General features: G+C 33.5%; 2 protein-coding genes across 2 annotated transcripts; both read left to right on the forward strand.

Annotated features, from left to right (window-relative positions):
* Positions 1-278: 278 nt before the first annotated feature.
* On the forward strand, positions 279-2,150 carry LOC140792569 (large ribosomal subunit protein eL38z/eL38y). Its single transcript, XM_073143641.1, has 3 exons — positions 279-410; positions 1,153-1,336; positions 1,924-2,150. Exons 1-3 carry the CDS (start codon positions 408-410, stop codon positions 1,944-1,946), a joined length of 210 nt encoding a protein of 69 aa, XP_072999742.1. The 5' UTR covers positions 279-407; the 3' UTR covers positions 1,947-2,150.
* Positions 2,151-5,261: 3,111 nt separating this feature from the next.
* LOC140792984 (peptide chain release factor PrfB1, chloroplastic) lies at positions 5,262-15,060 on the forward strand. The gene is made up of 7 exons (XM_073144268.1): positions 5,262-5,464; positions 6,171-6,242; positions 7,340-7,560; positions 8,987-9,190; positions 11,951-12,166; positions 12,972-13,158; positions 14,589-15,060. The coding sequence occupies exons 1-7, from the start codon at positions 5,290-5,292 to the stop codon at positions 14,894-14,896; spliced, it is 1,383 nt and encodes a 460-aa protein (XP_073000369.1). The 5' UTR covers positions 5,262-5,289; the 3' UTR covers positions 14,897-15,060.
* Positions 15,061-16,998: the final 1,938 nt, after the last annotated feature.

Consider the following 16,998-nt stretch of genomic DNA (forward strand, 5'->3'; position numbering starts at 1 on the left):
ATTTATTTATCAATTTTGTGACATGAGAGAGATAGGTTTGAGTTCATGAAAATAATATTTAACTAGCATGTTGGTTTATTAAGTGATACATACATGCATACATATATATATATATATATGCATGTGGTATAGAATTTCTAAATTAACGTGGTAAATAATTTAGAAATTAAAGTAAAATGATAATAATTTTCTGCAGGGATAGCAAATAGGTATCCAATATCAATTCGGGTCTTATCTTTGACCACCCGAAAACCACTTAAGGGGTATTTTGGGAAATACACAAACAGAAGTAAGCTAGGGTTTCTCTTGGGTGTATAAAAATTATCGCCTCGTCGCCTCCTAGGGTTTCTTCCAGAAGAGGGCGGGTGATCGGAAGCAGACCAAATTTCCCCACCGAAACCCGAAAGATGGTAGATTTCTCTCCATTTTAGATGTTAATGTTTTGAGTTGATTCAATCTTTTGACTTGTAGTAGGATTTTACTGCACTTTTTCGCCGATCTAATTATCGATGGGAATAGTTAGGCGATCTTTTGACGTATATTTGATTTTGGGGTTTAGATGTTTCGTTTGTGACGAAGATACTACGAGCGGATGTCAATCTCTTTATAGTATAAAAAAAAAAATGTAGCCTCGAAGTAGTTTTATTGTGTCTGGGTTTGTGCATTCTATGCCTTATGTTTTTTTTCTTCCTATTTCTGAGATGGATCAGATAAAGCTGTCAGCTGTTGGGTTCCTCTAATGATCTTGGTAGTGGAAGTTTGGAACTTTAGTATATCTTTCCTTGGTACGTGGATGTTTCTTTAGTTTGTCCAGTTTAGATGCTGGTTAATCAAGTTAGATGTTAAATAAATATTATGCTTATAGTTCAGCTGTTTACATATTATAGATTTGCAAGTTCTCGTTTGAATCTGAGGAATCGTTCAATTTGGTTAGAAGAAAAACGCTTTTGACCCAGTTCTCTAATAATCTGGTTAACTTCTTCATGTTATTATACTTGTGGGGAATTTATCTTGAATAAGGTGTTAAACATGAGGATCGGTAAATAATGAATAATTTCGTATACTGATTTCTTTTTGCTTCATTTCTTATAGTATGATAGCATAGTTCTCTAGGCATATCAATTGTTTAACCATGTGATATTTCATGCACAGCCTAAGCAGATTCATGAGATTAAGGATTTCCTTCTCACAGCGAGAAGGAAAGATGCACGGTCTGTGAAGATCAAGAGGAGCAAGGATGTTGTCAAATTCAAGGTCCGATGTTCAAAGTACTTGTACACACTGTGTGTGTTCGACTCTGAGAAAGCTGATAAGTTGAAACAGTCTCTTCCTCCAGGTTAGTTGTTCCATAACCATTCTTATGATGGAAATGAGGTGCAAAATTGTAATAGATACAAATGATAAACAAATAAGTGCATGTTTCCAAACTAATGGACATATTGTGACTTAGGATTACTAATTTTATTATTTTTGAAGTGTTGCACTTGCATTTTTCTGATTGATACCAGAAGGTGGAAGGTTAGGAATGACCATATCAGCCTATGCGCATAAAAGTTTGATTAACAAATGACCAAGCTAAAATAATTAGTTGTTAGTTAATTAACTTACTGTCGCTAATGCTTTATCTCTAATCTGTTCCCTAATGACCAATACAGTTTGGTTTTGTTTCTATAATTGTATAAATAAAGTTGGCCATCTTAATAGCTTTAAATGGAGCAGTTCATAGGGTCATGCAGAGAGATATTCCTCTGTTGTATTGCAGTTTAAAAAGACATCTTATATGCTAGTTCCTTTTATTGACTCATTTACTTAAAATTTGATCTATAATGCTAGCGAATAGTTCTGTAACTATCATGAGTCTGCACGAGTGTTTGTCAAATAGTAATCAACAATTAGTAACTTTAAGTTGATTTAATTTTGCAGGTTTGAGCGTCCAAGATGTTTGAAGGTGATGTCAGAAATAGTGTTATAAGATGTTTTCTGAATGGGCGGCAGAGAAGATGTTGCTCAAGTATTTACTCAAGCATTTGTATGCCTACTATGTTTTGATATTTAACTCATGGATCATTTAGTTCTATTTGGAATTTTGGAGGGATTTTGTTCATGATTTATTTTCAGAGTTAGTTGAAACTCTTGATGGAATTTTGACATGTTCTTAACCCGTGTTGGAGTCTTTTCTTTATGGATGTCATGTTGAGTGAGTTCAATTACTTCAGCTTGTAATGGATCAGTTGCAAGCACCGGAACTTTTAGTGCTCTTAAGATGCTGACTTGGTAGGTGATTTAAAGTGAGTAATTTTGAACCTAAGCAGGTAAAAATGGTGGTCTGTGCTATTGTCATCGTTGGTAATTTTTCTTCAGATTTGAGAGATGGAATATGGGAACTAGAACTTTAGCATTTGGTGTTCTGATTTATGTGACTATTAGCAAACATTTGATATCATCTCTTGTATAGTGCAACTCAAAATGCTGTGCAAGTAATCATTTTTCACCAGGCTTTTATGATCGTGCATAGTGGTATGAGCTATCGAAATATCATAATACAAGAAAAAATAATGTGCTTTTATACAAAATAAAAATTGTTGATAAATGTTATAAGCTCTAAATTTAAAGAGAGAAGTGTATTTTAATTAATAATGTGTTTAATTATTTATATTTTGTTAAAAAGTACAGTTCTGAAAGAGTCGAATTGTTTTATAGTATTTGAAAGAATGTAATGGTAATTATAATATTTTAAAAGTTTTGGCAATTATATAAAAAAAAGGCTTTACATTTTGTTCTTTGAAACTAAACAGAATGTGCTGCCACAGTAAAAAAAAAGTAATTTTCAAAGTATAATAATGTTTAAATTAGTTTTTAAATTAGTACAACAGAATAAAATAATTAATAAATCGCTCTCGAAAGGTGATGTATAGATTGCTTCTTAGGAGCGATTTATTCAGAAAATAATATGTTTTAACTTTAAATAATCTACTCATCAATTTATTATTTGGCAGGGGATACATAATATGTCGTCACCAAGCTAAAAGAAAAATGAACATAATAATTCTAATCAAAAGTTTAATTGTAGGATCAGAAAGATATTAAAGTATAAAAATAAAGTTTAGATTATCATAATCTTACGCTGACTTATTCGTTATGATCATAAAATATATTATTGTGAAGGTACGAAAAATATTTGAAAGCGATTTATATACTTGAAAAGCATTTTATATAGAAAAAATAGTGAAAAAAAATTTGTTGGAATAATTTTTTAATAGTTTTTTAGTATATTAAAAAATAATTAATTTACTAAAAGTTGTTGTATGTGACAGCAATTTTTCTACTGTAATAATTTGAGAAATGATTTATAGTAGCAGTGCTACTGTGGTCAAAAACTCACCAAACAGATACATCCTGGTAAATTTCCACTCATTTTTTATGACTAACATTATATACTAAAAAGGCTACCTTGCCTTTCTCAATTTCTCTGGCATTTTTTCTACTATATGCAAACAAGGGCACTAAAAAAAAATTTAAAATATTATAATTGTCATAATGCCTTAGTTTTTAACAAAATATTCCTATAATATTTTTAACATATCTGTATTGAAGTTAAGAAACACATAAATAACTAATAAATGTCTTTCTTTTTGAAAGACAACAGTGTATCTTTTTTTTTTTTTTTACGACGACAGTTTAAAATAAGAAACATGGTATCTCTTTGTCTTGAAAGAAAGTGAATAAGTTGACACTAGAAAGTCTCCACCTAATTGTTTACGAAAGAGTAGAATGTTAAATATTTATTATCAACGAGTTTTACCTTGAATATTTTGTTAGACTATAATACTTTTTGAATCATTTTAAATGATTTATACAAGAGAAACGGTGATCCTTTTTTAATGTAAGTTTATTCTAAATCATAATTAATTATATTTAACTAACACAATGATATTTTGAAAAGAGATCAATAATTTAAAGAATACAATATTAATTAAGATATTTTAAAACTTTTTGGTGGTACTTATGTAAAAATCACTTAATTTTATGGTACGTTAATTTTTTACCATTAGCTAAAAAGAACTATATATATATATATATATATGAAACCATTTGGATTTTGTTCATCACCAAATTAGAATAGTTAGTTACCCTCATATCTTTAACTTAAAATAAAGTATCTTAAATAGATTTTAAAATTTTGAGTGTTTGGTTGTAATTAGGAAATTATGTCACTATTTTTTTTTTGAGAAATTAGAATATAGTGTTATTATTATCTTTGATTTGATATAAAAAAAAAGTAGGTTTAGAAGACATTTGATATCAAATAAATAAAATGTCGTTTACGGTTGATGAATGAGAGGGAGAAAGTAAAGATAAAGAATGATTGAAATGGTAGTTGATTGAAGTAATATTTTTTCACGGGTAAAATGATAATTAGACTTTGTTGGTAAATAAAAAATAAACTAAGCCCACAAACACTTTAGATGTGGCATCATCTTATCCATCGATAGTGATGACTGTGAAATATAAGAAGAAACTATCAATGGACATTATGTCAGGTCGATCTTGTTTGTAGAATATTTGTAAAGTATTTATAGGTATAACATTATAAAATATTTTGATGGATGAGGAGAGGAGAGGAGAATGGATTCAAATAGGTTGCTTTTAAACCCATTTTACCTTAATCTAATATATGGTTACTATACTAATTTAATATTCATTAAATTAGTTTAAGAAAATTCTTATTCTCAATCCTGATGCCACCTATGAATAATTCTAAAGTATCTCCTTAGACTTTTATTTGCAGGACTTAATTCTCTTACAGTTCTAATCTATATGAAACCTTTAATTTTTCAGTTTAAACTAACGGTATGCTAAATTTAAATTTTACCCAAATATTATCTATAAAATACTTATAATATCTAAATATAAAAGTAAGAAAGATTAAGAGTAAATAAGCATTGGACAAGCCAACAAGATTAAACTCAGATAATTAAAATGGCTCATGAGTCATGATGCATGAGTGTTTCTAAATTCAGAAACCAAATTTAAAAGATAAATAAAAATAAGCATAATACTCAAAATAATTAATTTTTAATTAGTTGCTGTGAAAAAAAAGTATTTTAGTTTTTATATTAAAATCAAAGTTTATATTTTTCCCGGATGGAATGGAGAAGGTTGGATCTAAAACCGACGAGCAATGATATATCCAAAAAAGATAGGGTGTAATTCATAAATTTCCCCAAGAGAAGAAGACCTTATCCTCTTCGTTCCCCCCCCTCACCTTCTCCTTCGTGTTGGTATCTCATGGAGTGCTTGCAACTCCAACCGATGCTCCCAAAATCCCTGAGCCTTCGCCCCGCTCCCTTATCCTACTCCACTAGGCTCAGGACTTGCCGCATCTCGTCCATAACCAAGTGCCCGTTCTCCTCTTTCCTTTCTTCACGGAATCCTCCGGACCCATCTCGTCTTCCTCTTCCTTGTGAGTGCGCTTTTACTATCTTAAGCTTTGGGCCTGTGGTTGCTTAATCTGTTCGAATAAAAATTAGTCTTTTCTTTTATTACTTGGAAATAGTTGACACGAATGATTCATCTGTGAAGTGCCTAAAAATTTATCATTTTGCAATGTTTGATTTTATGGATTGTAGTTGAAGTATGTTTTTGGAATTAAAAATTTCGCATCAGGAATCAATGATATAACACGTTACTGTTTTGGTGACTCGGTTAAGCCTCAACTTTGGCAGGTAAATGTAGAAATAGATGCATGCATATTTTCGGTGAGCAATTACTGTTGAATGAGTATTGAAATTGGGATGGAAGCTTAATATGACATTCTAGCTGCTTTGGTTATTTACTCATTATTCCACTTGGATAAATTCTAGATATAATGGACGATAGTTTGATACAAACAGAAAATTGGGTGCATGGTTCTGTTTATATGTGCTTTGGTGTAGATATTGTGAATTTGTTTCTAGTAATAGAATCTAAGTAAAAAGAGAGTGATCTTATGCGCCCCACCCCCCTGGCAGCTTTTATTTTGTATCTTTATTGATGATACTTTTATTCCTGGATGTAATTAGTTTGGAAATTCAGTTATCATGCCTTAGTTCCAGTGGATCATTGGTAAAATTCCATCAGTTTGTTATCTGTGTTATGTCTCATTTTATTCTTCTTTTGAAACAATCCAGCTCAATTTGCAACTCCTGGAAGCCAGTCAAGCGTAAAGACTAATTCTGAGACAGCTGAATGGGCCATGCAAGGTGTGTTACCTTTTGGAATTTTACATACAAATGATTACTGTAAAGTGCTTCTCAAATCCAGGATCATTTTGGTAGTGCATCAGTAATTCCATCATTGGAACAGTTCAACTTATGGTGAACGAATCTCTCTATCCATAGAACACGATCATCTCAACACAAATAGCCATTTCCCAGCTGTCTTATGCTATTAGAGAGACCAAGTTAGTGTATCTCTTTCTCAGGGTGTCAAATGAAGTATGGCATGGTTATAAATCGAGAATCTTGTCTTTTCTCTCAAAGTGTCTAACACATCATAGTAAATATATTTATTTACTTTTATGTAATGACATGGATGAGCTTCATTGTTGTGGTTAGGCATGCACGTATCATGACATGCATGTGGGAATGGATTGCCATGTCGATCTGCAGTGTATTGTGTTAATGAATTATTGGCATCAATACAATGGGAGTGTCTTGATACATTCTTATGCCGACATTTGCCAACTTGTGCCACGCTAAGTATTGATTATTGAGTATCTTACTTCAAATAGACAGAATTTGGGGTCTCTTTTGTCACCCTTGATACCTTTTTTTTTTAATCTTTTCGGTCCTTAATCTATATAAATTACACCTGAAACTTTAGAAACCAAAGGTAGATTTCCCAAGTTCTTTGTCTAATTGAAAAAAATCTGAAAAGATTTAGAGGTTGTTTCTAGGGCATATTTGAGACTATTAAAGTGTGCTAGTGGCATACCGGCTTGGCACGACATGTGCCTTTTGTATAAGCGATGACAATCCAAGGTTGGCAGGCCTCTTGCCTTTGGCTTCACAATCTCAGTGGTCTTGTACATTCTATTTAGATTTTTCTGCAAGTGACATGCAACCATGAATAAATTTGGCACATAAAAGTATGGGATAGGCTAGCGTGAAATGAGATGAAATGATCATCATCCATGGAGAAGCTTTTTATTTGTACGTGATACTTAGATTAATATGAAGTCTCTAGTCTCCAATAGATGTACTTGTTTTCTTAATTATTCATATAAAGTGCTTCTCAATTTAGAAATACAATTTAATCTACTAATGTTTCTATTATTATTTCTGGAAACTACTGACAGATTTTTATGCCTTGCGGAAGGACGTTGAAGTTACTGCAGAACGCGTTGAAGAAATTAGGGCATCTGCTGGTTTAGAATGGCTAGAAGCAGATCTGGCTTCACTAGAAAAAAAATCTGCAGATAGTTCTTTATGGGATGATCCTTCTAAAGCACAGGGAATATTTCTTGCTTTGAGTGACATCAAAGAGAAGATCAAGTTGCTGACTGACTTTAAATCACAGGTTTCACACCCTACAAAATGTTACTTGATTTAAGAAATTTATGTCATGCATGGAAGTTATTTTTACCTTTGACTAATGAAAGATAATAGCTAACTTTGATGATCATAAGCGGATACAAATTGGCAATTATTGTAGTTTTTACTTTTCATTTTTAGTCAGCTTAGTCTCTTAGCGTTACCATGTACTTGGGTAGTGAACCTTAGCTTTGTGGGTATTCAAGAGAGTATCCTCCAACTTGGGTTAGTTGGGTCGAAATTGAAGGCTTTTTGTTTTTTAAATTATCCATCTTCTAGAGCTTCCAAAACTAATCTAATCTATCCACTACCTTGAGTTGTTACTCTTTCAAGTTTCAATCTTAACCTAACTGAACGGTATCACAGCCTTTTCTCAGTTTGCTATCAGGTTGACAAACAAGCATATTAAATTAAGATGTCTATCGAATCATCAGGACTATATATATTTATATATGGAACAACAAATGTTTATAACTCAAGGTAGTTAGAAGCCTGGAGTACTAATCCAATTTGTTAGTAGCCAATAATGAGACATCCAAATTGAGAATCCCTATGTGAGAAGTCATGTAAAATGTGAACATTACCCGAAATGAAAAATCATGTGCTTTTGTTCCTTCTTGCATATGAATCACCTTGACTCATTACCTGAAATTGTTATTTATTTAGCCTCAGTTAATTGAAGGCATAGTAGACTATATCAAAATGGTATGATGTTATGCCATAAGAAAGTTTAGTTTTGTCTTTAGCTTGTTGAATGGGTTAGAGATCATTGAAATATGATAACATTTTGTTTAAGAATTGTGTATCATTTTAATGGGCTCGAGTCCTTGAGTCAGATGTCAGTCCAGTGATTTTGTAGTGAACAGGACCTCCAGTCCTAGGGCTAACACTTCAAGGCAGATGTCATAAAGGTAAAAAGTAAGTGTACTCTTTTTTGTCGTATTTGGGTTCAACCCCTAGGCAAATCTAAATTTAAAGAAATTCAAGCTAAGATGATTATCAGTTTGGGTTGAGCCCAACCAACTTGCACCACATTTTCAAGTGTGGTTATTTGTGATTATGGTGAGAATCTCTAGATGATTGTTGAGACAGGTAGACTTTGAGAGAAATGAACTGGCAAAGTTTTGAATCTTGTGTTTTACTATATTAAATTTGCAACACATTTCTCAATTACCTTTGCAGTTTCTATGCTAATTATGGAAGTGGCTTTAAGAGTCCTAAAATATCTTACTAATAGTTGAAATGATTGCAAGTCTTGTTGGCTATAAATCATGAATAAAATTGGAAGGATAGTTCTTAGTTGCTTTGTAGGAGGATGAATTTAGTAAATAACGTTAATTTGCATTTCTTGCATAGTTGCAGTGAAGAAACAAATAATTTGCCTCTACTGATTTCAATGGTCATCGATGCAGGTTGAAGAAGCTGAAACAATAGTGAAGCTGACTGAGGAATTGGAATCCATAGATACTGGTCTTCTTGAAGAGGCCTTGAAGATTATTCGGGAGTTAACCAAAGAATTAGATCGTTTTGAGATGACACAGCTTCTTTCTGGGCCTTACGACAAGGAAGGCGCTGTAATCAACATTTCTGCTGGTGCTGGTGGTACTGATGCACAGGTATGCATCTCATGCATTTTTCATGTTTTTCTCTGATCATGTTTTTAGATAGCTATGTCTAAGTTATAAAAGTTTTATTTATGGGCATTGTCAAGTAATTGACCAAGGAACTCTAGTTTATAAACTTTATTGTAGGTAATGCATCTATTTAATCTATGGAAAGTTCCATTTCGCACTTTACCTCAGGAAGATATGTAATGACATTCAAGGATGCATCTTGCTGGTACTGATTCTTGGGTACATTCAAAATATGGTCCCTAAGAGTTCATGAAGGTTACAATTTGTGATTGGCTCCTGTAGTAATGTACCCAAGAATTAGGGAAGTAGAGTTATTGAGGAAAAAGCTTCTCGTGATGATCAGGCGACTCAAAAGGACATCTGCTTTTATGATTGTGGTTCATGTAAAAAAATTAATAGAAAGGGGGGATAAATAATGCCACGCAACATAGAATTAAATCAGGTTGTTGATTGGTCCATGATGAGGATTAGATTTTCATTTATTTTTTACTTTCGGATGTATTTTTATCTAAACATTAAATTTGATTTTAGAGTATCCAATTTGATTAAAATTCTTAAAATCTAGGAGATTTGATCATTAGTTTATTTTGAGGTAAGTTTGTTAGAATTTGGTTAATTTTTTAAGTTAAAAGAGTTCTTGCTAATTATTTATTAGATTTTGAAAGATTCGAATAAGATAACTTTGTTATTTGATGTAATTTCCTCATCTCTACTATCTATATACAGAGGTGCGGGAATTCTGAAAAGAGAAGGAAGAAAAAATATGAAAATTTGAGAAATAATATTTTTGAGGAGAATTCCACATTAATCCCTTTCCCCTTCTCCCTCTTCTCTCTTCCCTCCTCTTTTTTGTGGTGAATACCACAGTTCTTTCCTTATTGGCATGTCTTTTTCGTCCCTAGGCCACTGCGGTCCATGTGGCTTTCTTGATCCAAAAGTTATCATTATACATTGGGCCAACCATATAATTGAGCAAGCAGTGAACACCGGAGAATGGAAAGGAAAAGAATAATCAATGTGGGAAAATATCATTGCAACAGGGATGGAGGAAATTTATCATGGTTTTAGAATCAAAGGAAAGAAAGGTTGTTTGTGACAGGGGATTAGAAACATAGGAGAAGGGCACATACAGCTAATATTTATACATCGAACAGTTTAAAACTTCAATGTCTTTTTCTGGCTTTTATATATTAGCCTAAATCCACAAACTTACTAGAATAAGAACCCTAGGATTTCTTGAGTCTTAACACTTAATGACTTCAACTCCAAATTTTTCTGAAAGGAAATTTGGAATCTCACAAAGATCTATATGAAGAATGCTTTAAAACCAAGGATTCGAGTTTCGGCCGATCCCGAGTGGGATCGGCCGAAACGGATCGGGATCGGCTATAGCCGATCCCGATCCAGGCCGAAACCACTCGGTTTCGGCCTGCTGCAGCGGCCGGCAGCGAAGAAATTGCTCTGGCGACGACTCTCATCATCGGCCGCTGTCACCGTCGGCTCTCTTCTTGCTGTCATTTGTCATTCTTCCGACAAAGAAGAATGACAACTATCACTCTTGTCGGCGGCGGCTAGAGAGAGAGAGGGAGAGAGAGGAAGGGAGAGTGAGGGAGAGAAAAGGAGAGAGAGAGGGAAAAAGCAAGAGAGAGTGAGAGAGAGAGAGAAAATGAAAGAGAGAGTGAGGGAGAAGGAAAGATTAAAAAAAAGGGTATGAGAGAGAGGAAAAAAGGAAGAGGGAGTGAGAGAGAGGGAAAAAGCAAGAGAGAGTGAGTGAGAGAGAGAAAATGGAAGAGAGAGTGAGGGAGAAGGAAAGATTAAAAAAAAGGGTATGAGAGAGAGGAAAAAAGGAAGAGAGAGTGAGGGAGAAGGAAAGATTAAAAAAAAAGTTGAGAAAGAGAGAGAGAAAAAGATAAAAAAAAAAGAATGTGGGAGAAAATAGATACTTTAGACTAACAATTAGAGGGATAGAAAAGAAGAGAGGGAGAAAAAGAGATTTTTACTTTTTAGGCTTCATATGTGAGTAATTATTATTTCTTATTTTTTTATAATTTTTTCTAAATTTTTAGAAATTTCTCTAATATTTTTAATAATATTTAGAATTTTATTTAATTAAAATAGTCCGATCCGATACAGGCGGCCGATACGGCCGATACAGCCGATACAGCCGATACGTATCGTTTTTTCGGACGGCCGATCCCGATCCCGATACCGATTTTTGGAACCTTGTTTAAAACTTTCCCAAAGTAAATCTAATGACTTCAACAGTTTATTTTTATCCATCCGATGTTTGGAATAGAACATAAACATTTGAAGCCAACTCCAACTCTCAATGGAAGATGGGAAATTGTAAGAAAAGTTGGTAGTTTGAGTCATGCCATTCTTTCTTTCGAGTCAGAACTCAGAATACTAGGTTCTTAGGAATCAATATGTTCGAAATAAAATTAAGACAAGTATCTCCAAATGAATGAGTTTTCTTATTACGAAGGGAGAAGAAGGTATGACTGCATCACTTTTGGACAACAGGAGAGTATTTGATGAGGTAAAAATATATGGTTTAGACATGCCCAATGAACCATTAGAACAGTGTGATTATAGAAGGGTTACACTGTTAAAAAGGATAGTAAATCTCAAAGAATGAATTAGAGGTGATGTTATAAAATATCCTATGAATGTTGCTTTCATCTTGTTTTAGATATAATACTCAGTGTATCCTATTAAGACTTTGCATTATCTTCAGTGCAGGATTGGGCTGACATGCTACTGCGCATGTACGTAAGATGGGGTGAGAAGCAGCGTTACAAGACAAAAGTTGTTGAGAAATCTATGGGAGAGGAAGCTGGAATTAAATCAGCTTCAATTGAACTTGAAGGACGTTTTGCTTATGGGTATCTTTCAGGAGAGAAAGGGACGCACCGTATTGTTCGCCAATCTCCATTCAATGCTAAAGGTCTTCGACAGGTAACTGTACAGATTCCTTATGTTTGAGTATTGTAACAGGAACACATTATTCTATTTCTCTCACATCGTGAGATGCTAAAATGTTCTTATGGAACCAATAGCTTTGCAACTTTATATTATCTTTTGATTCTTTTCTTTATTGCTTATTTATTCTCCTTATTGAAAGGATAGATTTACCTTCTCTATGTTGCTACTACATATTAATGTTATTGTTAATGAAGATGTATATGATAATGTTATTAGTTCTGAACTTCTGATTTTCTTCTTTAAGACATAAGTCACAGAACATTGTCTCTTGTAGGGAGAGTAACATCCCCATATTTCCCTTCCAATGACGCAAAATTTATCACTCATCAGATGCCATTGCTATGAGAAATTCAAACTCCAAACTCCATTTTTTATGCCAAACCTATATTTTGTATTGTTCATAGTGTGCTTAAATTGGATTAAACATTCTTTCTGTTGTCAACACTAAAGGTTTCCTTTATAATGAGAGAACTCCCTAGAAGTATTCATTCTTTTGCTTAGTATTCATTTTCGGAGTCAAAATCCAACTTGAATCCATGATAACAAGTTAAATGGCCTAGGAAAGTGTCCCTTGTGTGTTGCAGTACCTGATGTATTTTAGAACTCCTGATTATTGCTTCCATTTTGGTCTTTGTTTTCTCCATCTTGTGCTATGATTCTAATCTAGCATTGGCACTCATTAGTTTGTTCACAAAATTTTCAAAGAGGGACTCCATTTACATGTACTGCAGATGGTAAAAGAGTTTGTGTCCTTATTTCTGTATACTGATCTTATCAGACAAGCTTTGCTGGTATTGAAGTTATGCCTCTTCTTCCTGAAGAGTCATTGAATGTTGAGATACCTGAAGAAGATCTGGAGATAAGCTTTACAAGAGCAGGAGGTAAAGGAGGTCAGAATGTGAACAAGGTTGAAACAGCTGTTCGCATTGTTCACATTCCAACTGGTGTTGCAGTTCGTTGTACAGGTTAGTGTTAGAACAATCCTATCTTTACTTTTTAATAGTCTTTGTCTTACATTTGCAATTTGAAATATATTCATTTAAATAATCTATGATGCTGCATCATACTCATTGGTGAAGCCTTCTTTACGACGTATGTGGTTAGAAAGAGCACATTTAAAGAATTAACAAACTGTTACAACTGGCAACTAATCTGATGCCAACCTTTAGTAGTTGGTGCCGATTTCTTGCCCCAAAAGGAAGTAACAAGCAGAGACCAACTTACTTTTGAGTCTCCAAACAAGAAATCTTTCTGTTTAAAATTAAGATGTAAGGGTATTTGCTGACAATGGTAGAAAATCATCATTTGGCATAAAATCTGGCAGAATAGTTGAATGCATTGAACATAATTTCTCACACAAGCAAATAATCTCTGTCCCTTCCAAGAAATTTCCATCTATTTTAGAATCAAGCTTCCTCTTCACCTGCAGCCAGATTCTGTCATATTTCTCTTCTTTTAAATGTCATAGATTGCCTGATCGAAAACAAAATAACTGCATAATAATAGTTTCCAGTTTTCCACCTCTATCTATTTTACCATGGAATTTTTTATTGAGAATTAAGTAGTTTGATTCTGTTGTTACATTATCATATAATGTAATTTGAATTCGTTTTCTTGCTCCCATGCTGCATATCTGAAATCCTTTCATTTTTTAAGCTGTAGATAGATAATCTATTTCAGTACCAAAAGTACACCTAATGAAAATCTCCTACAGAGTATACTCTAGGCTTTAGTTGATAGTAGGTGGTGGCTATAATCTTCCGTGACGTGTTTAGTTAGCAGAAATCCTTCTATTTTTAGGTTATAGATAAATTCTATTTCAGTACCGAAAGTGCACCTAATGATAAATCTCCTGCAAAGTATATTCTAGGCTTTAGTTGATAGTAAGTGGTGGCTTTAATCTTCTGTGATGTGTTCATTTAGCAGATATAGCTTGTAGAGTGTTGATGCCTGATCCAAACTAGCACAAGCAAGCATCCCAATGCTTTGTACTGTCATTACTTAGCCCAGTATGCTGAATTGTGCCAAAATATTTCTTTATGCACATTTCCAGTAAATACAGATGTAAGACCTATCTGGTACTAGTGTATCAGTCTTACCAACAAATTGATTGTAGGATGCAACACATTGTACATGCAGTAACCTGACATTTGCGCTACTGCCTAAGAATCAATATGTTCTAGAGCTCCAAGATGAGGGAAGTTGACTTCCTCTTCTTTCTCTCAGTTTCTCCTTATTAACATAATTGCTCCTTGGATATCTTCGCCTGATATATCATTAGTTAGTGACTTTGGGAGTAGATTTTAGGAGACTGTTCACTTTCACGTATGATTAGAATATTGCAAGAGTTGCCATGTGAAAGTAACATTTGGTTGCTTTCTTTTGTTGGATCCAGAGGAGAGGAGTCAACTGTCTAACAAGATAAAGGCACTTAGCCGTTTGAAAGCAAAACTGTTGGTCATAGCAGAGGAGCAACGTGCATCAGAAATTAAGCAGATCCGGGGGGATGCAGTGAAAGCTGAGTGGGGTCAGCAGATACGCAACTATGTCTTCCACCCATACAAGCTCGTTAAGGATGTGCGGACGGGTCATGAAACATCCGATATCACTTCTGTGATGGACGGCGATTTGGACCCATTTATCAAAGCTTACCTCAAGTACAAATTTACTTCCAATACAAATGAAGGGAGAATTCAATCATAGGCCGCAAATCTGTCTCCCATCAAATTGGCAGCCCGTTTATGTAAGTCTTACCCTTCAATATGTATATCATAACCTTCAAATTTTGCTTCAAAACAGTTAATTTTGCTATATTAGCTGTTATGTTACAATTCTACATCATATAATGATAAAATGATTGCAATAAATGGAGGGGTTCTCCTTGTTCTATTTCTGCCTCTCTTCTCAAAATCATGGCGTCTGAGTCTGGAAATCAATTTTGGGAAAGAAATGAGTTAAATAGTTTTTGCCGATCCACAGACTTCCTGATTGCCTGCCTGAAATGGAAATCAACTTCAATCTGAATTGTGGTTCTGATTGATGATGTGGGATAACTTTACCTTTAGTGATTGGAAGTTGTTTGTGATAGTAGTGCTATGGGCTTTTGATCAATTGGAGCACTTAAGCTAACTGGGCTGGATAATATGGGACCAATTTGTTCCCAGTTATAAATTCTAAATTCGTTATCATATCCTATTAGCAACTCGCACGCTTGCCACGTCACTATTTATTTGCATAAGCTTGTCACTATAAGTTTGCACAACCTCATGTACTTCTTATAAGATACTCTCCATTGCCGCAGAGAGAATCAATTGCACTTTACTCTTACTATTTATTACCAAATACCTGGAATTTTTATCGAGACTCGAATTTGAAATTGAATTTGGAATTTCTACCGATTTGAGAAACACTTAGCCTTAACAGTGATACTATTCACCAACCAACTCTAATAGAGTTGGTAGGTACCTTCTCTATATCTAAGGAGACCATAGAATTGACTCAACTCTAAATAATTATTGTGGAGAAAATTATTTGATGATTGGTGGTGATTTGACTCGGTTGATAGCTCGGTGGTGCGGTTGGCTTGAAAGAGCAACTCAGCAGCACGATGACTTGGAGCAATGTCTTAATGACATTTAGTTCGGAGCAATAGTTTGGCGACGCACACGACTTGAAGTCTAAACTAGACGGCTTAGTATATTGGCTAAAACTTGATGAGACTTTAATGCCTTTGTATTTAAGGAGAGTTGGTATTTTGTCCAGTGCATATCTAGCCTTCGGGCTCTTGAATGATATAAAAAAATAATAAATATCCAAATTTAAAATACAAAGGAACTCCATATAATTAATAACAATATAAGTAATAACTTCGAAGTAAAAAACTCTTAAGAAAATAAGGATATTCAAGTTATACAACTAATATCTTCCAAATAAAACTAAGAGAACATATAGTTTTAAAATGAAAATAGAAAAAAACTAATATCTGAAGCACCGAGGATTCCAGTTTGCCTCTTACTGCTCCCTGTGTAAGTAAGGTTTTATAAATGAAGATATAAAACCAAATCTTAAGTGGAAGTAAAATTCGGAGACACTACACTCATTTGCGACACTAATCAACATCTAAAATGTTAGGGTAGATTTTATGAACTAACTACTTTAGCTTAGTGAGCGAATTTACTATCTGTGAAATCTATAATCCATAAATATATTTAAAAGCCAAAGCTCAAACAAATAATAATAATTACTACCATGCTCATAACGTGATTAGTAAAAACCAAAGCTCAAATAAATAATAATAATAATAATTAGCAGCATGCTCACTATGTAATAAATGTATTATATTTTTTCCTCTAGAGTCACTAAGAAATATCACTATGTGAGAGACACTTATTAATGTTACCTTGGAAAGAATTTTGATCTAACTTAAAATTGTTCCATAACTTCGTTAGTCACTTGAACGGATCACTGTATGATCAAGAATATGTGTGTTCTCTAGACCTTAAGTTAGACTTAAGTTACGATAGAGAGATGCACAAAGAATATTTAGCTTGGATTATTCTCAAGTCTACCTATTTATATTTAATATTCTGCTAGCTATTCATGATCAACATATTTATTATTTACACTATGAATAGCAATGCACAAATAATAATATTGCATGACAATAACATGATGATATTGCATGAAGATAAAAGTAATAACGTCGTAACATGAAATATAAGATGAATAAAATATGTAAGTGAATCTATTCACCTAAACTCTAAAATCCAAATGGAGTAACTCAAATTTCTAATAGTAATCAAATT

The sequence above is a fragment of the Typha latifolia genome, chromosome 7, assembly GCF_019914945.1.
Source record: "Typha latifolia isolate L0001 chromosome 7, TyphaL0001v2, whole genome shotgun sequence".
Classification (NCBI taxonomy): domain Eukaryota; kingdom Viridiplantae; phylum Streptophyta; class Magnoliopsida; order Poales; family Typhaceae; genus Typha; species Typha latifolia.